Source organism: Calypte anna, chromosome 7 (genome assembly GCF_003957555.1).
Source record: "Calypte anna isolate BGI_N300 chromosome 7, bCalAnn1_v1.p, whole genome shotgun sequence".
Lineage (NCBI taxonomy): Eukaryota > Metazoa > Chordata > Aves > Apodiformes > Trochilidae > Calypte > Calypte anna.
The window spans coordinates 32,887,120-32,912,618 of NC_044253.1; the positions used below are offsets into that span (position 1 = coordinate 32,887,120).

The window sequence follows — 25,499 nt, forward strand, 5'->3', positions numbered from 1 at the left end:
TCCAGCCCAAACCTCTGGGCAGCCAATGCCTTTACCTCGGTCCTCGGTATGAACTAATCCCTTGTTTTGTCAAAGTAGAGTGGGAATCAGGAATAATGGCACTTTGCACTTTTCCTTTTCCTTTTTTCCTTTTCTCCTTTTTCTTTTCTCTTTTTCCTTTTCTTTTCCTTTTCCTTTTCCTTTTCCTCTTCCTTTTCCTTTTCCTTTTCCTTTTCCTTTTCCTTTTCCTTTTCCTTTTCCTTTTCCTTTTCCTTTTCCTTTTCCTTTTCCTTTTTCTTTTTCCTTTTCTTTTTCTTTTTCTTTTCCTTTTCCTTTTCCTTTTCCTTTTCCTTTTCCTTTTCCTTTTCCTTTTCCTTTTCTTTTTCTTTTTCTTTTCTTTTTCTTTTTCTTTTCCTTTTCCTTTTCCTTTTCCTTTTCCTTTTCCTTTTCCTTTTTCCTTTTGTCCTTTTCTCTCTCAGAGAGAAAAGATGTCACTGCTGTGATGTCCACTGCTACAGAGAGGATGGCAGAAGTGGAGCCACCTCAGAAGACTGCTTGAGTTTGCTGGTGGTGGATGCCTTGTAAAAGGCAGACTTGTCTTTAGCTGAAAGTACAAAAAGAAAGACACCAGAGCCACTTTGTGTCACAGCTGACAAGCAGGAGGCAGGGCATCCCCTCAGGCTGTAGCCCAGTCAGTGGCTGGGTGACATGACTCAACCTCACAGGGTTCCCCCTCTGCTGTAAAGGTCTCAAAATAACACCTTGGGTCACCCTAAACCTGTCACTGACCTTGCCAGAGGTTGTGCCCTTCATATACTGGCAGGGTTGTGACAACCCTGAAAGGGTCCCTTTCTGTCACTGCCCCACTCAGTACAGAGCTTTGCTGGGAGCCAGAGGCTGCACTGCCCACTTTTGCAGTATTAGAGCATGAAGAGATTCTCAGCAGCTTCTGTGTTCTTGGCAGCTCCCACTCCCTGAGGTAATTAGGCTTGGGTGTCCTCCAGAATGGCAGAAACATCAAAAGCCCCAAGCTAACCTTGGTGTCGGGAGGGGGGGGGATGGAGGTGGAGCTGTGATCCTGGTGGGGCAATGTCATCCTGGGAGTCTTTCAGCTCCAGTGACCAATTCACATATTCGAGGCTTGACCCAGTAAAAGGGAAACTTATGGTCCAATGGCTTCAGCCTTTTAATCCCCATTTCTACCAGTAATCCTTTTCCTCTGAGCAGGCCCTACCCATGCAAGTAATGCTCTTGGTCTCTGTGGAGTGTCTTTGCCCTGCTCGCCCTTAATGTAAACTAAGATTACTTCTGGCATCTGTGGAATCCCAGAACAGTGGAGGATGATCCAGCACAATGGGCTTTACAGCCCTGAGGGGTTACACTGGAGTTTATGTTCACTGCTGGCAGTTCCAGGGGGTCTCTAGCACAGGCATAGCTGCTGCATTTCCTTTCTGACCACAGAATAAACACTGTGTGGGAGGGAAATATGAAAAAGAATTACTGTAGAAGGCATGGCAAGGAAAAGGAAGGGCTCCTTTCTCAAAGGCAGAGTCAAAGGATGTCTGTTTACCTGAGCAGCAGACACTGCTTATCAGAGTGCTTTGGAAGGCAGGAGATAAAGCCTAAAACAGGGGCAGCCAACGCACAGGTGACGAGTGCTTTTCCAGCTCTTCCAGTTCTGTGTAATGGTGGCCAGGGATGATTTTCATACCTTGATGGTTTAACAGCTCTGTGCCTGTAATTGTGCAGCTGAGTCATGTGGGAAACGCTTCTTGGAGCTTCATGAGCACCAAGGTGCACATCCTCAGTGCTGCCATGGCAACAGTGGGATGCAGGGGAGCTGCCAGCTCTGTCTGCCAGGAGTTGCTGCACCTTGGAAAGGGAAATGCCCTTTGGGTGCCCAAATTGGTTTAATTACAGGGCCGTGGAAACTATCCGGTGCCTGAGTCTTCAGATGAGTGATACTTCCCCAAGCAGAGCTCACTCTCTGGATTCTGGATCCAGATGTGCTCTCCCAGAACAGCTGTGTGAGCCAGGGGGGGGCAGTCCCAGGGGGCTGTGCAGAGTCTGACAGCATTGATGCAAAACTCTCAGTCCTGATCAGGAAGCCAGGGAAAACTTCACTGAGGATGTCCTGACATCCAGATTGGGCTTTGGGTTTTCTCTTTCCACCCTGGGTGGTTGCTGATGCCCTCCGTGCTCCTGCTGGCAGGGCAGGTGCAGGGCAGCTTTTTGCATGATGCTGGCCTTGTTTTTGCACCCTTGGCACTTGTTTTCCTCCAGGGGAGGGAGAATGGCAGTCATTTTCCTCTCTGAAAAAAGAAAAGGACTCTGAAAGCCCCTGTCTGCCAGCTCAGCCTGACAGAGATGTCTCCTGCCTGAGCAGCACCCGTGCCCACAGGAGCCATGGCTTGGGTGTCCCATGTTCTTGATTCTCCACCATGTCCCAGATTTATAGCAGGGCCTGTGCTGCACCCTGGCCAGGGAAGCCACCTGAGGCCCTGTCACTGCTGAGGGGCAAAGGAGAGAGGGGAAATTCATTGGGAAACATGCTCCTTGCAGAAGGATGGGAGTATGAAATAGTTTTAAATGTAGTTCCTCTGAAGTACCCTGGCCATTTGGGTAGACACCTGTTAATGCCAAGCTGAACCCAAACCAACTGGGTTTTATTTCATTCCATTTGACCAGTGGAAGCAGTGTAATAAAACTCACCCAAACCTGAAACTCTTTTGTGTCCAGCAAACCTGAGAGTGGAAAATACTAATTTTTAGCACAGCATGAGTAAAAATACAGCCAAAGAAAGCAAAGGTTTACACCACCACACCTGCTGATCTCAGTTGCTCCATAAAGCCCTTAACCTGGCCTGCAACTTGCACACCAGACATCTCCATGCCAAATCAAGCCCATGACATCAGAGAGTGGCTATCAAAATGATGCTCTTACCTCATTCTTACAGTTCTCTCCTGAGGTGTTGGGTAACCTGGACCTGGGTGGCCAGCATGGAGTGGTCTGTGTGACACAGATTCCACGTGAGCTCTCTGCACACTCCCCTGGTGCATCACAGGGCTGAAAACAGGCAACACTTAGTGCTAATTGCATTTTGCCCTGCTACCTACTAATTAACGAGAGCTCCAGACTTGAGATGTGTGTTAGGAGGGGTATTGAACATGAAGTTCAGTGAATGCAGAAGTAAAGCATATAAATTTTAAAACAGAGGACCCAAAACATTTTTTTTTAATCCTCAGGATTTACCAGCATCCCTGTTCAGAAATACAGCAATATTGACTGGGATAAATGCCTGCAAACTTCATGGTTTCCAATTCTAGAGAAGTGACCTGTAGAGAACTGTGGTTGGAAAGGCCATTTCTGCTTATCCAGCTGGAAAAGAAACCCAGCTGTGTTGGCACACAGATGCATTTTGGAAAAATAAACAGCAGGGAAAGAGACAACACAAACAAACAAAGGGCAACTGGGCTGGTGAAGGGACTCAAACACAGATCCTGTGAGGAGAGGCTGAGGGAGCTGGGGGTGTTGAGGCTGGAGAAGAGGAGGCTCAGGGGAGACCTCATCACTCTCTACAACTCCCTGAAAGGAGGTTGGAGCCAGGAGGAGGCTGGGCTCTTTTCCCAGGCAACTCTCAGCAAGACAAGAAGGCACGGTCTCAAGTTGTGCCAGGGGAGGTTTAGGTTGGAGATTAGAAAGAGTTTCTTTCTGGAGAGGGTGATCAGCCCTTGGAATGGGCTGCCCAGGGAAGTAGTGGGTTCTCCGTGTCTGGAGATATTTCAAAAGAGACTGAATGTGGCACTCAGTGCCATGGGCTGGGAACTGCAGCGGGAGTGGATCAAGGGTTGGACTTGATGATCTCTGAGGTCCCTTCCAACCCAGCCCATTCTATGATTCTGTGATTCTATGAACACCACGGGTTCTCCAGGCTTGCAGAAGGGCCATCAGAGGGAGTTCTTTTTGCTCTCTTCAGAGAAGGCAGAGGGGAACTGGGACAGTGGTTCCCAGTGCTGGGAACTCAGAGAAGTTTCCTAAGGGCAAGCAGCCACGGCAGGGCTGTGCTGAGGGAAGGATTCCACCAGGCTGTGCAGACCCCTCCAGCTCAGCAACATGGTCTTGGTATTGCTGAATGTGCACTGCAGATGGGCAGGGGTGACCCAACACACATCTCTCTGTTCTGCCAGGCTGGGCACGATTTCACCTTGGTAGCCAGGCTGACAAATGTCATGAGTTTTTCTTCTGCATGGGTGCAGTTTTGTTATGGTTCCAATACAGGGCTTTCAAACCCAGAAAGGTGCCATCAAACTTCTGAAAGTGACATCTGGTAAAAGCCTGTCCTGTAGAAACGTTTGGACAATTCCTGTTGTATCCTGAATACCATTGATGTTGTTGTATCCTGAGACAAAAATTAGCTTGAATATGGAAAACCTGAACAAAAATATTCACAATGTGTGTCATCATCTGTCTTCTTGTTCACAGTGTTTGGTGAGGATCAGGATCTAACGTACTTCTGGGCTTCCTGAGCTGCATTATCGAGGTGTTCACAGCTCTCAACTCTGCATCAGAGGAGTTGAAGCTCAGGTAGAAGGGACTGAGGATGAAAAAACAAATGGAAGACTCCCTGTGGACACATTCATGTTCCAGTAAGGAATTTCCTCCTCAGAGTCCCCATGTGGGAGCCCACGTGGGAGGGAGAGGCAGATTGTCATTATCCAGACCTGTAAAATGCCTGGAAGTTATCACAGGAAAAAACTTTTCACTGGGGAATGAAATGCTACTCCTACTTATGCTACAGGTGAGATCATGTTAATAGCTTGTTGTTTGCTTCCTTTGGAAAGCAATATAATATATTGCAATGCAACCAGGGAAATGCAGATTTTACTCTCAAATTTAGCAAGCCCAAAACTGAGAAGGCGCTCCCATTCCTCAATATCTCCACATCTGTTAACTAAATGCAATATTGATTAATTTACACTAATTTTAAGAGGTTAAATTAATACACCATTGATAACATGCCTAGGTTCTGTCCAATGGAAGGTGCTACAGAGGTCTAAAATATTATTTCCTCAGTACTGCAAGATAAGCAGGTTGTTTAGCTGTGCTTTTGTTTTGGTTTTACCTAACAATATTTGACCAGTGAATGAAACAGTAGTCTGAACACCCAGGAAGGAAGATGACATTCAAAAGGACAATGCAAGGAGCAAGCCTGTAGCATAACTTATTGGGAAAACTCCCTCTTGGAACAGGAAAAATCAGAGAGGAAAAAAAAAATACTGGTGTAGAAGGAAGGAGTAAGACAAAACTTGAATAATGAATGTGTGTTGGCTTTAATCTTTCACACTGAAGTTCAGGGTACAGAAACAAGCCCCCTGGCTGAAATACTTTACTTTCTGTGATGGAGGCTTTCATGTAATCAGAGAAACATGGCAAGAGCTATATTCTAGCCTCGTGGTCATCTGCCCAGAGAAAGCTGTGCCAGTTAACCATCACCTGGAGTCTTTTATGAGCTGCTCTCCCCTTTATGGTTTCCCTTCCAGGCACGTGCCTTTTTTTCACTTCTGTCATTGGCACTGCTTGCTCCATACTTAGTGGAACCATTCCAGAGCTTCCAGAGAAAAATAGGACCACGTTTCAAGTTTCAAGTAGGCTCGTCCAGATGTCTCTTGCCATCCTTTGGAGCAGAGGCTAAGGGTATTTTTATACAAGTAATTTTTGTGGCTCCTCCTCCAGTTCAAGAAGACAGACAAAACCCTCAGATTATACCAGGATTATATCACCGACAGTAAAGATGACTTACAGAAAGCAGTTGGGCTGATGCTCTTCTGGTTTTTTATAAATTACAAAAGAAGACTGAAATATCTGGAACACCAAATAGGTTTCTTGTATGCTTTCAGTACCATCTAGCTTGCCTGGAGAACTTAATGGAACTGCAGCATCAGTAGAGAATATAACTGAAAACTGAAAAACCTGGAGGGATTTTTGGTCCTCCGGCTACTTGAGACTTTTTAATCTATGTTTGCTTGCAAAGCTTAATTACAATAATTAATTACCCTTTCTCAGAAACTATATTTTATTAGGTATTTTACCACCCTGCAGTAAAGATCAGACTCTTAGAAATTATTTAAGTGCATCCTCAACAGCAAGAAGAATGCTTAGCAGCACCAATGGCCTTATGCTTAAAAACAAACAAACAAAAAAATCAGTGCATCAAGGAAGCAAATTTTTAGCTCTTCTTTATATACCCAAAATTAACAGGAAGGGAATGGAGTGACTTGCTACACAACATGTTGATAGAATTTGGTATTTCAACATTATTAAAGCCTCTGGTTGAATAAGGAGCCCCAGCAGCACTGGTTATCTCATGGCAGTATAAGTTTTACAACAGCAGATGTGGATCCATTTGGCAAAGCCCTTTAAATAACAGCTGGGAAGGCATCTGATGCCTTGGGATAACTATTTCCCCAGCAGTTCCAGTAAGGAATCACACTCCTCTTTCCTAAAGTGAAGCTGAATTCACTAAGACATCCGAGATGTGAATTTTTAAATAAGTTTGTTTTTTTTTTTTTTTTTTTAAGCTTGGGTAAAATCCCCTTTGACTTTGTGGTGCTCATTCCACTGGTGTTGCCTTCTTGGAGGAGCTCCCAAGGCTTGCAGTGGGCATTAAATCAGGCCTCTAAAGGTTAACCTGTGGGTAGGCTTGAGATGCCAGGAGGGAATGATCACCCAGCTGGTTTGAGGCTGTTGCACAGCTTTTCTGTCTGGAGTTTCTGTGGGTTCTAAGGAGGTTATGTCCCTGTTTGTGCAATGCCTGAACAGCTCAGCCGTGCTGCCCTCTGGAGTGCATTGTGCTTTTTGGTGGTGTCTGCATCCAGTGCAATGGGGATGGCTCTGTTCCAAGCTCCCCTGCCACAATAATTTGGGAATATCCAGGAACATGTGCTCCTGAACTGTCAGCTATCAGCAAGCCCAAGAGATGGGAACTCCTTGGAAGCTTTTGCCTGTATTCTGCTTATTTTTCCATTCCCTCCCACACCCTAACACAACACAAGGCTACAATGTAGATCACAGTATGATGCTTCCTCGAAACACCTTATCACTGTGATATTTAAAATATCCCAAACTACAGCTTAGTTCCTTCTGAAAGCCACCAGTGTGTGTGTGAAATCAGGAGTGGTCCTTTGTGATGAGCACCTTGGGGAAGGTTCTGCTTGAACCTGTTCCCATGTTCTCCCATCTGAGCAGGAATGCTGATTTAAATACGGTCAGAAATTGAAAGTGGAAATGGCACAAAACCTCTTTGTGTTGTACTCAAAATGTGCTGCATCATGGGGTTTGAGGTTCTAAGAGGTTGTTTTTTACCTGGTCACCCTTTCTGGCCCAGGCAGATGAGTGTCAGGTCCTTTCCTGATGTCACAAGCAGGAGCAATAATGTGGAGCCTCTGGGTGATGAGCAACGTGGGGAAGGTTCTGCTTGAACCTGTTTCCATGTTCTCCCATCCAAGAAGGAATGCTGATTTAAATATGATCAGAAATTGGAAGTGGAAATGGCACAAAACCTCTTTGTGTTGTACTCAAAATGTGCTGCATCACGGGGTTTGAGGTTCTAAGAGGACATTTTTTACCTGCTCACCCTTTCTGGCCCAGGCAGATGAGTCTCAGGTCCTTTCCTGATGTCACAAGCAGGAGCAATAATGTGGAGCCTCTGGAGATCTGCCGCAGCTGTTAGGGACTCATTAGTCACTGACACAAAGCTCTGAACATCAGAATCCATCTACAGATGCCACGGGGAGAAAAAAAAATGTGTAGCACCCCGAGGCAAGCAGCTTGAGTCCCTACCACTCTGCAGGATGCTGAATTAGTCATTTATGAAACACTTTTCCACTATGAGATTTGTTTAGTCCATTTAGGATTTGGGTTTTATTTTTGTTTTAGGTTTGGGTTTTTTTCCCCACTGTTAACCCAGAGCCAAACCAACTGAGGCTGTGTCTCCACACTCTTGTGGAGACAGATCCAATCTTGCTCCGTGCCCTGGCACCTTCCAGATGCCACCAACACCCTCAGCAGCCCTGCTGCACTCCAGGGTAGGGCTGGTACCCCTGGAGTTACTCATCCCAGCACCACACCCCCCTTTTTCCACCAGGTTGTGGCAGTCCTTCCTGACTTGCTACCTGCCTGCCTCACAGGAATGCAATGGTCACACCTGGAGAGGTGCTGGGAGGTGAGGGAGGAGGAGGAGGGAGCTGAATACCTGGGGCAGGGTGGGGGTTAAAAGTTCTTCCTCCACCTCTGGGGCAGTGCCAACAAAAAACTGAGAGATTGAACCTGAAGGAAGATAATTTGTGTGTGTGTGTGTGTGTGTGTTGGGGTTTTTTTTATCCATCTTGAACGCACTCTATCACTTCTTAAGATTTGAGAAAAGTCTTAGATTGTGAAGACCACCACAAAACTTTCTGGAAAAGCAGACAGTGCTACAGAACAAGACAAGAAGGAAGGGAAGGGAAGAGAAGGGAAGGGAAAAAGAAAAAAAAAGGAAAGAAAAGAGAAAGGAAAAGAAAGGAAAAAGAAAAGAAAACTCAAATCCCCATTACAAAAAATAAATCCAAACCAAATTAAACCTTCAAAGCCACCTTCCTGGACATAAATCCCTTCTTTTTTTTCTTTTGAAGGTCAGCATTGGATGATGCAAGATCAAGACTGAACTTCCAGCCCATCAGGCTTTGTGGAGCCAGCCAGGCAGGCAGCAGACAGGGTGATGTGGTCTGTCTGCATACCTCCTCCAGGCACTGGAGAAGAGGTGAGATGCAAAACCCCTCCATGGTGGAAAGAATTAAGAGGCCCTCCTTATCCCTGAGGGTGCTGCTGTTGCCCTGGGGGTGCCATGGGACGAACTCAGGGACTAGAAGGGAGGCATCACCCCTGTCAGGGAGAGGGCTGGCAAAAAGAGAAACCATTTCCAAAGCCTTTTGAAATGTTGCCTGCCCCTTGTTGAAACAGACAGGGAAAGGCTCACCCCATTTGGGTATTATTTTAAATTTATTTCTGAGCTCTGTGCCCCCCCTGGACTGCCTTCCTCCTTGCATCAGCCAACCAACCATGGCAGCAGGGCTACTTGAAGGGATCACTCCACATTTTTGTTGGTGTAAAGCTACTTGCCCTGTGTAAAAAAAGAGTTTCTGTCCTTGTTTAGGTGGCCAGTGACTGGTCTCGTGGTCAACAGAGTTATTCTGGCACAATTACAGGGGGAAAGTGGTAATTTCCCACCCCATCTGCATTTGTTTAACTTCGTAAGTAAAATCAGACTAATGAAGAAGGTTGTGAGGTCTGGGTTTTGCTACTGGAGACCCCAAAAACAGCAGTTATCAATGCTGGTGGGCCTTAAGCCAATCAATCTTTGAGATTTATTGTGCGTAGTCCTTTGGATCTCTAACTGAGGTTGAGCTCCTGTGCTTTCTATCTGTACGGGGTAAATTTTGACCCAAATTCCTCTGGCCTGAGCCCAGATTCACAGCTGAGCAGGGAAGTTGCCCAGCAGCAGGGATTTCATGGAAGTCATCCTACAGATGTGTGTGGGACCACTGGAAAGTAAAGAAGTTCCAGAAAAGCCTTGCAGGACTGGGTTCTCTGATGAAAACATCTGCCAAAATGTGTGGAGCCCAGGGAAGAAAAGGCTACATTGGTGCTGCAGAACATGCGTGTGGCTCCTTTGGGAAAAAATGCTGCAAATTCAGGGCATTTTCTTGGCTTTTTTTTTTTTTTTTTTTTTTTTCCTGTGGTGTATTAGGGTACCCTGGTACTCTTGCAGATGGCTTTCTTAGCTAAGAGCAAGGTGGGTGGACAAAGCTCCCTGAAATCCTGGTCAGACACCTGACCCTAACAGAGTGGGGATTCCCCACTAAACCTGTCCCACTGACCTGTGGGCTGAAGTTCCCCTCAAGGGCTGTGTGTGGCTTCTCCTGGAGTCTCCCATATTTCCTCAGGGAAATCCTGACCTCAGTGGCTTGATCTGGTGCCTGCCATTTTGCATTTGCAAAGGAAATATTTCACAGAATTGAAGTTGGGACCTCAGGATCATCTGGTTCAGCCTCCACCAAGCAGGGTGAGCTGGAGAACGTTGCCAAGAATGGTGCCCACTTGGGTTTTGAGTATCTCCATGGAGAGATTCCACAATCTCTATGGGCAACCTGCTCCAGGTTTTGAGCATAATTTTAAAAAAATGTTTTATTGTGCTGAAACAGAAATCTGATGTGTTTCAGTTTGTGCCTCTTGTCCTGTCAGTGAGCATTACTTAAAAGAATCTGCCTCATGCTGCTGCCTGTGCTTGATTTACTGCTTGGTTGGGATGGACCTTCCCTGAGCTCGGAGGTTGTCTTTGGAAGCCATCCATCTACTGACATCAGTGCTAACTGATTACAGAGGCCACTGAGGGTCTGCCAGCCCCTTCAGCTGCACCAACTGAAAGAATCATAGAATCATAGAATTGGCTGGGTTGGAAGGGACCTCAGAGATCATCAAGTCCAGCCCTTGAACCACCGTTGCAGTTGCTAGACCATGGCACTGAATGCCACATCCAGTCTCTTTTGAAATATCTCCAGACACGGAGAATCCACTACTTCCCTGGGCAGCCCATTCCAATGGCTGATCACCCTCTCCAGAAAGAAATTCTTTCTAATCTCCAACCTAAACCTCCCCTGGCACAACTTGCCCTCTTGTCTTGCTGAGAGTTGCCTGGGAAAAGAGCCCAACCCCCCCCCTGGCTCCAACCTCCTTTCAGGGAGTTGTAGCGAGTGATGAGGTCTCCCCTGAGCCTCCTCTTCTCCAGCCTCAACACCCCCAGCTCCCTCAGCCCTTCCTCACAGCACTTGTGCTGGATCCCTTCACAGCCTCCTTGCTCTTCTCTGGACCTGCTCCAGCACCTCAATCTCCTTCCTGAGCTGAGGGGCCCAGAACTGGACACAGGACTCAAGCTGGGCTGAGCACAGGGGCAGAATCCCTTCCCTGGACCTGCTGGCCACGCTCTTCCTGAGCCAGCCCAGGATGCCATTTGCCTTCTTGGCCACCTGGGCACACTGCTGGCTCCTGTTCAGCTTTCTGGCAATCCAGACTCCCAGGTCCCTTTCTTCCACTCTGTGCCCAGCCTGGAGCTTCCCATGGGTTGTTGTGGCCAAAGTGCAGGACCCGGCACTTGGCCGTGTTGAACCTCATCCCATTGGAAGGATGGGAAAGTTTGGGACAGAAGTGGATTGAACTTTTAGGGGCCTGAAGAAAATCCTCCCTTGTTGCCTTCCCCTGGGATGCTCCCAGGCAGCACGTTTCCCCCAGAGCTGCACCCAGCAGGGCAGCAGATCAGGATTGCACAAGCCCTCTCGGAGCAGAGAGCTCTCATGTGGCAGGACGCGTGTCCAAGCATTTCACAAGGGCTGTCAGCCAGGGACTGCTGCTCCGCTCCCTGAAACAGAAGGGGGAAAGCCCAGAAAAGTCTCAGTCTGGCTCTGAGAAGAAGAAGCTGCTCTGCTGCCTCGCCTAAAGGGGACTGCTGAGTTACAGAACCACCTGCTCCTCTTTGGGCTGTTCTGAGGCAAAGGGATATATATATATATATATATATATATATATATATAGTCTGGAGCCTCTATTACAAGAAAGACATGGAAGTGCTGGAGTGTGTCCAGAGAAGGGCCAGGAGGATGCTCAGAGGGCTGGAGCAGCTCTGCTGTGAGGACAGACTGAGAGAATTGGGGTTGTTCAGTCTGGAAAAGACTCCAAGGAGACTTTGTTGTGGTCTCCCAGCATCTTAAAGGGGGCTACAAAAAAGCTGGGGACTCTTTAGGATCTCGGGGAGTGGTAGGATTAGGGGGAATGGATTGGAACTGGAAGTGGGGGATTGAACCTGGATGTTAGGAAAAGGTTCTTCCCCATGAGGGTGGTGTGACCCTGGCACAGGTTGCCCAGAGAGGGGGTGGAAGCCCCATCCATCCCTGGAAGTTTTTAAGGCCTTGACAGGGCTCTGAGCAATCTGAGCTGGTGGGAGGTTCTGATCCATGGCAGGGGGTTGGAACTGGATGAGCTGTAAGGTCCCTTCCACCCCTGACAATTCGGTGATTCTGTCTCCTCAGCCAAGCACATCACAAAGCCAGGGGATCTTGTTTCTTGTTGGTGCCACCCACCACCTTGAAGGCTTTCCCCTTGGAGAAGTTTCCCTCTCCCCGGTTTCACCCAACCCATAGCCAAGCTCAATAGTGTCTCCACAGGAGGCTCCAGCATGCTTTGATGGCCTTTTTGGTCCTCATATATTTTTATTTTTTGGCACAGAAAGGTTCAAAGCGTGGCACCGGGTAACCCAACCCTTCAGCTCAATTCCTGCGTTCCAGGAGGGCGGCAGCCCACACCTCCACCACCGGCGGATCACGCTTCCCCTCAGTAACAACAAAATCTCCTCGACATTTATTTGTACCTCAGTGAGGGGAAACGCGACGCCTCACGAACCTCCCTCCACCCCACCTCCCCACTCCTGCCCGTCTCCCTCCGCCTCGGGGTGCCAACCACCTCTCAAAATGGCGCTGAGGAAAAAGCGAATCGCTTCCTAATTGCCGAGCCGAGCCCAGCCGAACCGAACCGACCCCAGCCGAACCGAAGCGAACCGAATCTCCTCCCACACTCCCTCTCCCGCCCCCGCCCCGGTTCTCCACCGCCCCCGCCCGGAGGCGGGGAAGATGGCGGCTCCGCGGCCCAATCAGGGCCCGGCGACGGCTGGCGCCCGCCCGCTGGCCCAGTCCTGCTGCTCCGCGTGCCCCGGCCGGTTCCATTCGGCACCGGTTCCCCCCCCCCCCCCGGCCCCTGAGGTGGTTCCGCCCATTTGCTATAAAACGCGGCGGGGCGCACATGTGCGCCTCAGTGCCGGCGGTAGCGGGGGGAGGGTGGTGTCGGTATTGCTGCGGGTTGTGTCGGCGGGGTTCGGGTTGTGCTGCGGTGTCACAGCGCAGACCCCTCGGTGCTCGTGTCCCCCGTCCCTTGTGAGGGCTGCCGGTGGGCTCCTCACCTTTTCCCCCCCTGCCCGGCCCCAAACCGCCGCTTCCCCCGCGGGATGCGGGCGCGTCCCGCCCCGCCAGCCCTGCCCCCAGCCCCGGCCGCAGCATGAACGCGGCGAGCGACACGTACCACCTCATAAAAGACATAAAACCCGGACTGAAAAACTTAAATGTCATCTTTATTGTGCTGGAGATCGGTAAGTGGTGCCCGGCACAACCCAGAACCGGGCTGCCCGAGCCTGTCCCGGATGCCGGGGTAGAACCCCCCCCCCCCCCCCTCGCCCTGCTCCCCCTCAGCACCCCCGTCCCGGTTCCCCTCAGCCCCCCGCGCGTCTCCCCGCAGGGCGAGTGACCAAGACGAAGGACGGGCACGAAGTGAGGTCCTGCAAAGTGGCGGACAAGACGGGCAGCATCACCATCTCCGTTTGGGACGAGATCGGCAGCCTCATCCAACCGGGGGACATCATCCGCCTGACCAAAGGGTGCGTATTAGGGCCGGGCCCGCCCCGACGCCCCCCATCCCCGGGGGGCAGCGCTCGGCTGCTCCCCCCCCTTCCCCACCTCCCCATCCCCGTCCTTTTTGTCACCGAGGAGCGGGGCTGTGAGGAGGCTGAGCTGCCCTCGGAGGGACACGGTGGCACAGCTGGTCCCCGCTGGACTGGTGTCGAGGCAGCAGCAGCAGCAGCGTCCTGAGATCACTTGCCAAATCAGAACTACCTTTTTCCACCCCAGAACATGCCTAGCGCCAGAGTGGGATCTAATGGATGGCTTAGGAGTGGCTTGTATTTTTAATGAGGAGGTGGTGTTAAAGGGACCTGGTTTGGCTCTAAAACAAGCTCCTTAGGGAAATGCTTCTTTTTTTCTTTTTCCTTTTTTTTGGGGGGGGGGGAAGTGGGGGAGAAGGGAGATGCATCAGCCAGTCTGTAAATCAAGCAGGGAAGTCAAAAGCATGTTCTTATTTTTACAGCCAATTCTTTCCTCTAGCAGTCAGCTCCTTAATGAGAGGAAGGGATGATTAATGTCTCTCATGCAGAAAGCTGCTTGTCATTGCAGGGGGTTAACAGAAACAACCAGCAGAGAAGGAGAACCTTTTCAATTTCACTGTAAACATTCATACTAAGGCCACACTGGAGAGCCTGGTAGCTTGGTCAGGTGCAATTGAATTCATCTCGGAGCTGGTTTAACATTAAAAAAGAAAAAAAAAATACCCAAACTTAGGTTTAATAGCTGGGAGAGAGAACACTAGATTTGATTTGAAGACTCTTTTTCCATGCCACTGAAGTTGTCAGCAGCAAACTGGTAGTCACTTTGATTTGGAGTTCTTCATGCCAGCTAGGTTACACTTGGAAACACATTACACTGCTCCTTTGCCCTGCAGCACTCCAGGAGGTGGTGGAGCTCCAGCGTGTGTTAAGGGCCTTGTAATTTGTTTTTATGAAAAAGTAGGTAAAAGGTTACTCAGTGGAGCTGCTACCTGAGCTCTTGCAGAGTTGCTCATTTCAGTGTAATTCTTGCTTTGAGAGTGAAACTGGATGACCCTTGCCACCAAAACTGCTTCCTGCTGGGCAAATGGTCTTTTACACCCCAATGGACTGATTTTTTGGTTCTGGAGAATCCTGGGTGCTGAGGTGGGTGGAGAGGAACCAGAGGTCTGGGCCAGCACCAAGCCCTTTGCCTAGATGACAGTGAAACAAATGCACAGTGATGCTGTTCAGCACTGTTCCTGTGCTCAGAGCCCGGCTTTCCATGGCTGCTCTGGTGTGTTTCAGTGCAACACGTGGCAGGGTGATGGCCTCCCCTCATCCCAAAAAGTGTGTTTGGCTTGTGTGAATTAAATTTATAAACTGGCATCAGCATTTCTTATGGGTGGCTCAGTCATGCACTTCATTTACATGAACTGCATGCTCACTTAAGACTCTGTGAGTGAGTGAAATGGCCAAACACATCCTGGTTTGGCTCTCATTCTAAGAAACATGCCCTCATGCTGGCGTAGAAGCTTCTCCAAACACCGTTTAAACAGGATTAATTTTAGTCTGTGATGTTGCTGTTGCAAGGCAGGTGAATTTCAGCTCTGTAGGCTAATCTGACTTTCTGGTGCAGGATATTCACTGATACAAGCAGAAAAGCTTAGCCAGGCCTCATGTCTAAACATGTCCTATTTTTTTTCTTTGAATTTTAAGCTGCTAATGCCTTCTTTTAAAAAAGCAGACACTGTTGCTGATTTTTGTCCCTGGCTGATAAACTCCTTTACAGGAAGCTGCTGCAGGTAATAGTTCTAAATTCAAGCCAGTCCTGGAGTTCAGTGCTTTATGGCTGTCTCTTTCCAAGACAAGTGCTTGCACACATGGTGTAACTGTGCTGAAGGTTATCAGTCCCATGATTTGCTGGATCTTGTCCCAGTGAATGTATGTCTGATTTATAATTATTAGTTCATAGCTTTTTTGATTTGTACTCTGTCACAAGACTGTCCAGCTAGCTGTTCCCAAGAAGGAATCTTTACAGTGAAAGGCAGGAGCATGAAGCAAAGAGCATTAATCCTGCTCCTGGCTGGAAAACTCCAGAGGTGAGCCCTGTAGCTACTCTGCTGGTGCTGAGGTACAGAGGAGGTGGTTGTTACTATTGGTGTTATCATCTTGTTCTGCCACCCCAACTCCTCCCTGCTGCCTCTCTGTGCAGCAGGATGGTTCCCAGCCTCAGCAGATAAGGCAAAGGGCAAGAGGAAGGTTTGTTATCTCTGTTCCAGGCCCAGAGCAAAAGGAAGTGGTGATATGCCCAGATTATCTGTGACTCCTGAGAGTGCAGTTGCTGGGGCTCCCCATTCCTTTGCTAGAAGACACCCATATTCTTGCTGACTCCCTCGTGCTGCACCTCGGTCCCTGGTCTTTATTTTCATGGTTTCCTTTACATATGTGATGCCCCTCACTGAAAGGAGTAATTCTGCAGAAAGTTGTGCATAACTCAGATTCCACTGCTTGAAGTCAAGTGCTGCTGGAAAGACCACAGAGTGCACTCGTGCTGTCCTGTAAAGGAATATTTCTGCAATCCAAAAATTACTTCATTGCATTTCTCTGTGTCACTTGGAATGTAATGGTCAAACCTGAGCCTTTAAAAAAAAATATCTGGTTAGGACCTGTGCTAAAAAAGTAAGCACTTTGTGTTAGACACATTCAGTAGCAGTTTCTGTAATACTCAAGTGAACAAAGGTTCCTGCTGAAAATTCCTGCTGAAAGCAGTACTGGAAGTTGTCATGGATGGTAACACTGATACTGCTCCTGGCAAAATGCCCTTTGTCTGCAGGAGCACTGCTAAGGGCTGCTCCAGCCAGGAAGAGAGTGTCCAATCTCAAAATAATTGGCTGCTTTCCTGGAATTGCCAAAGGTGTCAGCTGAGCTTCCAGTACCTTTTGCTAGAACTAAAACATGGGGATCTATAAAACTAGTGTGGTGAAGCTGGGGTCCTTAGGATTTTTTATTTTTTTTTTTAGTCCACGCTGATCCAGGATATTTATCAGACCTGGGAATTTAGCATGTTTCTGCTTGGTATTTTTCCATCTGCTGAGAGATTGCTTTGCTTCTTTCTTTGGTCAGGTATGCATCTCTGTGGAAAGGATGCCTGACACTTTACACAGGACGAGGAGGCGAGCTGCATAAAATTGGGGAGTAAGTATTGTGTGCTTGTGGTGCTATGTCCTCTTCCCAGCAGAACATCTTGGTAAGTATTTAAGATGTGATGACTCCAAATGGAAGCTAGGACAGCAAAAGTGTGTCAGGTAGCTGTGGATTGGTAGAGTAGGCAGCTGTGGTGTGAATTTTTGCATGCTGTTGTGATAATGAGCCCTGACCCTCTCTGGATTCCAGGTATGAGGAAGGTAGGCCTCCATCATGGCTTTTACCTAAAGGGGGAACTGTATAAATGAGAGAGGACTTAATCTGCATTCCTTAGCTAAGCCTCAGCTTGAATAACAACTTTTTTTTGGTGGAAACCTTGTGTACTTGCATCATGCTTTAGAGACAAGCAGTGCAGAGGAGGAAGACAAAGGTAGCTCCAGTGAATCATATCTAAACAGAAACAAGCCTCATCAAACCTTCTTTAAACTGACCACAGACTGAGGTGGTGACTCCTCCTGACTCAGAACAAACATGAGTAACGTGTTTGAAGAGCAACAGGAAAAATAGCAGCATTTTCTAACCAGAAGACTACTTGGCTGTTGCACAAATCCCTGTGGGAGGCCTCGTAGTCATCAGGCAAGTGGGACAGTGGGATGGCTAGCTCTCTTCTTGGATGGTTCAAAAACACCCAGTGCTCAGCTGGATTTTGTGAGAGGCGCCCTGCAGGTTTTTTTGGGTGCAAAGCCATCATTTCAGAAGTGTCATTCAGTGGGCTTTATCTCCAGCAGGCTGGAATGAGCTGAGTCCTCACCTGGGCTTTTGCTCCCCAGCAGGAGGTGACAGCTCCACTTCTGCTTAAGCAGTCCAAGCTGCATAATGACCCAAATCTGTCTTCCACTCTGCCATGATTTATGGTGAATTGGTGGTCCCTTTACATGGAAAAGGATGCTTGGAATTTCATTCCCTGTTTTGGACTGCTCTGGGGCACTCCATAGCATGGGCGTGTGTGGGAGTGTTTTAAGTTTTCTTCAGAGATCTAATGCAGGCACAGTCTGGGAGCAGGATGGGTGACTCTGCCTCAAGTGACCTTGTGAGTGGGTGCTGGACAAGATTGCAGAGCTGGAAGAGTGGCAAAGTGAGCCCTTTCATCACCTCTTGTTTTCTTTAGGTCCTTAAACCTCCTAGACTAAATGTGTGCTTGCTGTCACTTGACTGAAACCACCTGCACCAGGAAGATGTTACAGCCTCACCACAGATCTAGAAAGGATTGAAGAGCTTTTTGGGGTCTGGATTAGTTAATTTATAGGTGATAGGTTTTAGGACTGCCTGATAATCCTAATTTCTCCCCAGGTTCTGCATGGTATATTCAGAAGTGCCAAACTTCAGTGAGCCCAACTCGGAACACGTCGGGCAGAACAAACTGGTATGTTCAACTTCTCTGAGGCTTCTGGCATCAAGTGCTCTTTGTTCTGAGTGCTTCACACTAGGCTGTGATCAGATGTGACTCTTCTGGAAAAATTGACTTGAAATAATACATAAAAATGAGCCAATGATTAGGCTAGCAGATAAAATTCCATGTGGAGCCACAATAAGAAGATGGGGAAAAAATAATCAATTTCTTGCTGTAAAAATGTGAAATTTCTGATCTGTGTCTTTCTGTTTTTTTGTTTTTCACTTCTCTCTGAAGGCACAGGGTGAACAGAATAATAGTACTGCACCAAGTAATATGGGTTCTTGTACTTTTGGGACACTGGGTAAGTTTTTTTGTTTTGTGGAAGTAAAAGGATGAGAAACGCTCAATGGGAATAAAAATAAATTTACCTTGTTAAGGGTTCTGCACTGTGGGGCAAGAGAGTATAATACTCTAAAAAGACTTTTAAACTGGGGCCTGAACCTGCAGACACATGAGAGAGAACAGCTCCTGAACAATGGTTTTAGAATTTCAACCCTAGAAGAGGAAGAGGTCAGAATATTCAAGGTGCCTGTATCCTGTAAAGAGACTTGAATAATCCTGAATCGTTTTTAGACTTGCAAAGATTTTTTCAGCCCTTGAAATTCTGCTTTTTTTTTTTTTTTTTATTAAAGTGTCCTGAGACCTCGGCTTTGAAAATTACTTATTTTAATCTTGTTGGTCACCTTGGCTTTCCTGTCTGAAAGCAGAAGTGGTAGTAATCTGAATTCCAGTATTTGACCTGGTTGGATCATTTAGTGATGTGTTTAAACACTGAAGCTTAAATAAGAAAATGCTTCAGGCTGGAGTGGGTGTTGTAAGATGAGGAAACCTCAGTGCTGGCCTTCCTGTGTGATGCCCAGACCCAGTGCCTGATGGATGAGAGCAAACTGATCCATAACTTGTTGTCAAAAAGCTCTGTGTCTCTTCCCTTCAGTGACTGTCCTGCTTCCTTTTTAGCAACATTTTCTATTTCTCTTCCTTCTCTTCCAAGCTTTGAAAAGCTTTCTTTGAAAAGAAATGCTTCTGAGCCAAGAAGGGCAGTGGTTTAGGGCCAGTCTTTTTTCAGCACCTGGGTGAGGAGAGGAGGCTTTCAGCCCAGTTAGTGTGTAGGTACTTGCTTGGTGTCTGCTTTGGGTGGTGGGCAGGTTTGTGTTCACTGTGTGTCTCCTGAAACTTTTGTTTTTCCTCTTTCTTTTTCTTGAGTGGTCTCTTTCTTCCCTCTTCATGCTTCCTGTCATCATTCTGCCTTTTCAGCTCTGTCCCTCTGCCTGCCAGCAAAACAGGGAGCAGTGACTCAAGTTCATGAGAGCTTGGTGCTGGCTGTGATGCTCCTGTGGTTGGACCTCACAAAGCAGCTTGCTTTTTCTGTGTGCCTGGAAGTGGGGAATGACACCAGGATCTTTGAATAGCTTTTCTTTTGCTTGTTTCTCCTCCACTTCTACTGCCCTGCTGTCTCTCTGGAACATCTTGGTGTTGTGACCTGCAAGACAGCACCAGTCTAGTTTTGAGACCCCAATCTCAGTCCTGGGCAAGGGATCAATGTGCAGTTCTATGACGCTTCTTGTTTTAGTTAAAAGAGGGAGGTAGGGGTGGAGGGGAGGTAGTTTGGGAGGAGGGAGGGAGGGAGAAGTTAGCTGCACTTTGGAGTCTTGTAGTGCCAGCCAGGCTTTTCCTTCTGGTGTTCAGGGTTTGCTGGTTGCTGCAAACTCCACACCTTCTCTGTTGCTAACCTTTTTTCTGTCTTTTTAGGAAATGGTTTACAAACTGGACCCGAGCCTGGATTTCCATTTACCTATAATCATGGCCACACTTATGCAGGTAGTGGGAGAGGCAATGGACGAGGACCTGTAAATCCAGCACCAGCTAATAGTGTTCAGCCTCATCTCCCTCCTCTCAGTAATGGGAGGGACCCACGCAGAGCCTTTAAAAGATGACTATGCCAAATGTTGGTTGTACAGCTTGCTTAAAGTCCACACTCTACTTGAACACTTATTGCACTTTTATTTATAGTTAACTGTGAACCAGTTTGTCCTTTACTGTTTGTTTTGGTTTTTTTGGTTTGTTGTTTTTTTTTTAACTTTTTGGTCTGTAGAGCAACCTTGATGTGATCTATTTCTTGTTCTGCATAGGGAAGTACAGCGAATCATCCACAGAAATTTAAGGAGTTAGGGGAAGAAGTAAGGGTTGAAGAGCCTCAATTAAAACTCATTACCCTTTGATAAATGGAGGAGAATTTCAGTTACATGTATGTATTTTTCTGTTTCTCTTGGTCAGCCTTATAGCCTTAAAAGGTCTGTTATGTCCTCTGTGTGTGCAAAGGTTGGTTTCCAGTAGGGTTCATGGGAATTCTTTGGCTTGGAAGAGAAATGAAGAGGAAGAGCAAAGATGCTCTGATCAGCTGGGTGTCCTTGGAATGAATATTAGCTTGTAAAAGCAATAGGTGTAAGGAAATGGTGATGTCAGCACCTAGTGGTGTCTCCTGAATCAGAGAATGGGTATCTCAGATGAAAGTTAGAGACATGGTGAGTGTCTTGAAGCTTAAATACTGATTCTGAGAAGGTGCCCACTAAATAAAAATTCTCCCTGAACATCATTATCACTGTCAAGGAAAGTGACATTGACTTTTGCTTTGGATGCAAGCTTGGATATCTGTTCTTGCTTTGCATGAAACAGGAGAGGAGGCTCTGAATTCAGCCAGTGTTGAGGAACACACTGTTCATAGCCACTCCTTGTGTATGGGCCCAGGGTTTCATTGCAGGAGTGTGAATGTCCAGGAAAGAACTGTTCTCAAGTGCTGCATTACCCACTCTTCAGTGAGGCTGTGCCTACCTTTTCCTTCATTCACTTTTCCAAACAAGTTGTGTGTTAGATGAAGCTTTGTATGTGGATTGCAGAGGTACTGTCCAAGCACACAGATGCATTTCTGATGCTGTTAAGCTGCTAAGTTTTCCTTCTTCTCTTTTCTATGAAATACAAATTATCCCCTAAAGAACTTAGCCCCGTCACTACTATCTCCTGGGGGGAAAATAGCTGCAGTTTTCTTTCTGAGATCACAAATGCCTTGACTCTAGGTAGAGTCCAGTGCCATATTTCAGATCAGGTTCAAAACCAACTTGGAAGCTTAGATGTCATACTGGGTTCATCTGTTTAACCGGTCTTACAGCTGACCTCTCAAATAAAAAGTTGCACTAACCATTTAAAAAAACAAATCTTTCTTTCTGTCAAGCCATAAAGACTTCATGACTAAAGGCTATTTCTTGAATTGTGAGTTGTCTCTGTTGCTCATGTTAATTGTATCTACTACTGTGTCACTGATGTTTACAAGTTACATTTGATACTTCTGCTTTTGGTACTCCTGTGGTGATGAGTTGTTGAAAATTGCTTCTGATTGGCAACAGTTCCTTGCTTAGTCTGAAATACTGAACTCTCTTTTTAATGCAAGCAGCAGCAACAACAAACTTCTGAAGGGAGGTTGAGAGAGACTTGTGTGCCCAGATTCCTGTGGGCTTTTTTGCCTCTGCTCTGGTGAAGCTGTCTCCTGATCCCTGCTTCCAGGTGGACCTAGGGAAACTTGTCTTGGACACGAGAGGGTGGCATGCCCCACGAGATCCCCCACGGGTGCTGGTCCAGAAGCAGAGTGCTAACACGTGAACCAGAAAGCATGCAGTGGCTTCTGGGGAGATGATGTAAGGAGGTGTTACTCAGGGACTTAAAAAACTGCTTATTTAAAGGAGTCATGTGTAGTCTAGCTTGATGGACAGCCTCTCATGCAGTGCTGCATGGAGACAGGTGACATGGAAAGGAAGCCAAGAGGGCTGGGACATCTGTGATGTGTGTGTGACATGTTCCAGAGGTACAAGAGGTGTAAGTATGGTGTGGGTTTCCTGTAGTAGCTGTAGAGGTAGCAAGTGAGCAGTGCAAGTGTTGGCATGCTGGGGACCCCACACTTGTTGGGGTGTCTCCACTGGGGGTCTCCAATCCTGGTGGTCTTGGCTTCTCTACTGTGTAAAGGAGGTTGTGACTGGGGAAAGCTCTGTGTCAGTGTGTGCTGAGGTGCCTGATGTTTTTGTAGCTCTATGCATTTCAGCTTTTGTTAAGCTAATAAACAGAATCCTTGTTCACAAAGTCCAAATAAAAAGCAAGGTGGTTTCTGCTGCTAAGTGGTGTAAGGTTAAAGGTTTGCTTCCAAGCGTGGTGATGGATTTGCAGTTGGGAAGAAAGAAGCAAAGAGGCTGGTCCATTTTCTCAGGTTAGTAGCATCCCTGCCTCCCTGTCTTCTATGTGAAACTTGTTCAGTTTATTAATAATTTTTTACTTCTTTGCAGGGGATATCTCTGCCCTGAAAAGTCACATGGACTTAAAAGTAAATATAGTGATTTCTCAAGGTCTTCTGCTCTTCCAGTGAACAAAGGTGTTTCCCTCAGAGGTGTATCAGTGTCAAGATAGTAAGTTCTCAGTTCTCAGAGGAGCCTGCCTGACATCTGCATGGAGCATCCCACCTTGGTGGCCACCAAGCCAGGCATTTGTCCCTGTAAAAAAGCAGTTGTCATGAATTCCTCTGACACTGGGAGGCAGATCATGGGTGCCCGGTGGTTAGGTCATTAGGGAGTCTCTAGAGAATGTCTTCCCAAAATCCTGAAAGGTGAGGCTGCAGTCAGGGTGGGCTCATTCTAGGTAATACAGATTGCCAAAGAGGGGAAAAAAAAACCCACAAAAAACCCCAAAGTCAAACAACTCTGTAAGGTGTTCACATGTCCAGACACAAACTTCTGAACCCTGAGACACTTGAGTCCCAAGATGCCCAGCTCTCATCTCCTCCCAGCAGCTCAACTCCTCTTACCCATCCCAAGGAAAGCACTGCTGGCAGAGTGCCCCCAGCGTGGCAGGACAGAGACTTTGGTTGGTTGCTGCAGCCCTCCTCTTGTTCCTTCTCTTCCCCCTCAGCATAAACCTCCCCCTGTGTTCCCGAAAGTGGATAAGCAGTCCTGTACCCCAAAACACTCTCCTGACTGAGATGCCTGGTAGGGTCATGGGCTCAATGTTCACGGTGAAAGGTGGTGTAAGAACAAATCCAGATGCTGGGTGAAGGTGTGCGGTAGGCAGTCCCCGCTTCTACAGCTCAGTTCTAGATTTGGCCTTAAATTCAGAGCTGGCAGGTACCAATAAGCAGCAAGTTCCACTGAGAGTGTCTGCATCCTGGGCAGGGTTGAGTGGCAGGGCTGTCACCCGTGCTCAGGCAGTGCATGCATTTCTCTGCTCCCAGGGGAATGCAGTAGAAAAATGCTGTGCTCTATATTATTAATCTTTATTCGTTGGTTTTAGTGCTTTTGTTCTGCTAATGACCTGGTGGTCATCAGATGCAGCTCATATCCATACCCCACAAACCCAAGAGATCTTCTTTTCTTGTTCTAGAAGGCAGGTGTCAGCAGCAGCTCTCTAAAAAGTGTTTTGTTTGGACTAGAAATCAGTGAAAGCAGTGGGGTTTTCAGAGTTCTCAGAAGTTTTCTGGACTGTTTCATGGCCAGGGTGTTCTCAGCTGCCAGGTTGTTCCCTTGCTTCTCTCAAGTGTCCATAGAGTTGCCCTTTCAGACATTCTGCTTCTTAACCTTTAAACCAAGCAATTCCTGGCACTGCCCAGTGCTTGGGCAATCTTTTCATAGAATCATAGAATTGGCTGGGTTGGAAGGGACCTCAGAGATCATTGAGTCCAACCCTTGATCCACTCCCGCTGCAGTTCCCAGCCCATGGCACTCAGTGCCACATCCAGTCTCTTTTGAAATATCTCCAGACACGGAGAATCCACTACTTCCCTGGGCAGCCCATTCCAAGGGCTGATCACCCTCTCCAGAAAGAAATTCTTTCTAATCTCCAACCTAAACCTCCCCTGGCACAACTTGAGACCGTGCCCTCTTGTCTTGCTGAGAGTTGCCTGGGAAAAGAGCCCACCCCCCCCCCTGGCTCCAACCTCCTTTCAGGGAGTTGTAGAGAGTGATGAGGTCTCCCCTGAGCCTCCTCTTCTCCAGCCTCAACACCCCCAGCTCCCTCAGCCCTTCCTCACAGCACTTGTGCTGGATCCCTTCACAGCCTCCTTGCTCTTCTCTGGACCTGCTCTAGCACCTCAATCTCCTTCCTGAGCTGAGGGGCCCAGAACTGGACACAGGACTCAAGCTGTGGCCTCCCCAGGGCTGAGCACAGGGGCAGAATCCCTTCCCTGGACCTGCTGGCCACGCTGTTCCTGAGCCAGGCCAGGATGCCATTGGCCTTCTTGGCCACCTGGGCACACTGCTGGCTCCTGTTCAGCTTCCTGGCAATCCAGACTCCCAGGTCCCTTTCTGCCACTCTGTGCCCAGCCTGGAGCTCCCCATGGGGTTGTTGTGTTGAACCTCATCCCGTTGGGGTCATCCCAACTCTCCGGTCTGTCCCGGTCCCTCTGCAGAGCCCTCCTGCCTTCCAGCTGATCCACACTCGCCCCAGCTCAGTGTCATCTGTGAATTTGCTGATGATGGACTCAATCCCCTCATCTAAATCATCTATAAAGATATTGAACAGCACTGGCCCCAACACTGATCCCTGGGGGACACCACAGCTGCCATTTTGATGCAGCCCCGTTCAGCACCACTCTCTGGGCCCGGCCCTCCAGCCAGTTCCTAACCCAGCACAGAGTGCCCCTGTCCAAGCTGGGGGCTGACAGCTTTTTCAGGAGAATGCTGTGGGAAGGGGGTCAAGAGATGGCAGCTTGTTCTTGACCCCACGTGGGCTGATCTGGGGAGTTTCTTTTCAGTCCCACACCAGGACACACATTCCTGTGGAGGTTCCTGTGCATGGGTGCCAGAGGTCCCTGCACTGTCCATATCTCCCAGGGGGAACACAATAGGGGTTTTTTTGTTTGTTTTAACTGAAGCCACGTTTCCTCTGGAGGATGCATCACAAACTGGGGGCACCTGCCTGAAAACTGAAGTTTGCAGCCAAGGCCTTCTGGAATTCATTCAGAAATGCACTCACTGACTTCAGCCTTAGTGCTGCTAATGCCTTTAGTCTTGATTCCCCTGAATCTGGAATTGTTATGGCTCTTCAGAAGGATTATGCTTTTTAATCTGTGCTGTGGTGCACATTTGTGAGTGTGTGTGAGATGTCTAAACACAGCATCTTGTAATTGGGATGGAAAAAAATGAATCCTGAACAAGCTGTTGACTAAAGTACAGAGGATGGAGTTCAAAGGGATTAGAAAAAAGTTTGGAAATGACTAAGGGGAACGCTTAAGGACTTAATTTAGCTTTTTAATTTCTCTAAAGTGCTAATTTTTTTTTCCTCAGGAAGACAGCAATCCAGTTACAAAAACACCATCCAAAACTGCCATCCTACCCCCCACCTTCAGCTGATACAGACTGCAGATTTCTACATTTCTTAGGGAGAAAGATTAAGGAATGAGTA

The 25,499-nt window shown here is 47.7% G+C and overlaps 1 protein-coding gene across 1 annotated transcript; it reads left to right on the top strand.

The window, feature by feature from the left end:
* Positions 1-12,872: 12,872 nt before the first annotated feature.
* Positions 12,873-22,200, top strand: NABP1 (nucleic acid binding protein 1). The gene is made up of 6 exons (XM_030454535.1): positions 12,873-13,204; positions 13,351-13,489; positions 16,595-16,666; positions 17,966-18,038; positions 18,303-18,369; positions 19,818-22,200. The coding sequence occupies exons 1-6, from the start codon at positions 13,114-13,116 to the stop codon at positions 20,000-20,002; spliced, it is 627 nt and encodes a 208-aa protein (XP_030310395.1). The 5' UTR covers positions 12,873-13,113; the 3' UTR covers positions 20,003-22,200.
* Positions 22,201-25,499: the final 3,299 nt, after the last annotated feature.

What these genes read in the sequence shown, in the direction of transcription:
- NABP1 (XM_030454535.1), top strand. Translation starts at nt 13,114, where the DNA reads ATGAACGCGGCGAGCGACACGTACCACCTCATAAAAGACATAAAACCC. An exon ending in ATCATCCGCCTGACCAAAGG is followed by an intron (nt 13,490 to 16,594) that starts GTGCGTATTAGG and finishes TTCTTTGGTCAG; the next exon opens with GTATGCATCTCTGTGGAAAG. An exon ending in GAGCTGCATAAAATTGGGGA is followed by an intron (nt 16,667 to 17,965) that starts GTAAGTATTGTG and finishes ATTTCTCCCCAG; the next exon opens with GTTCTGCATGGTATATTCAG.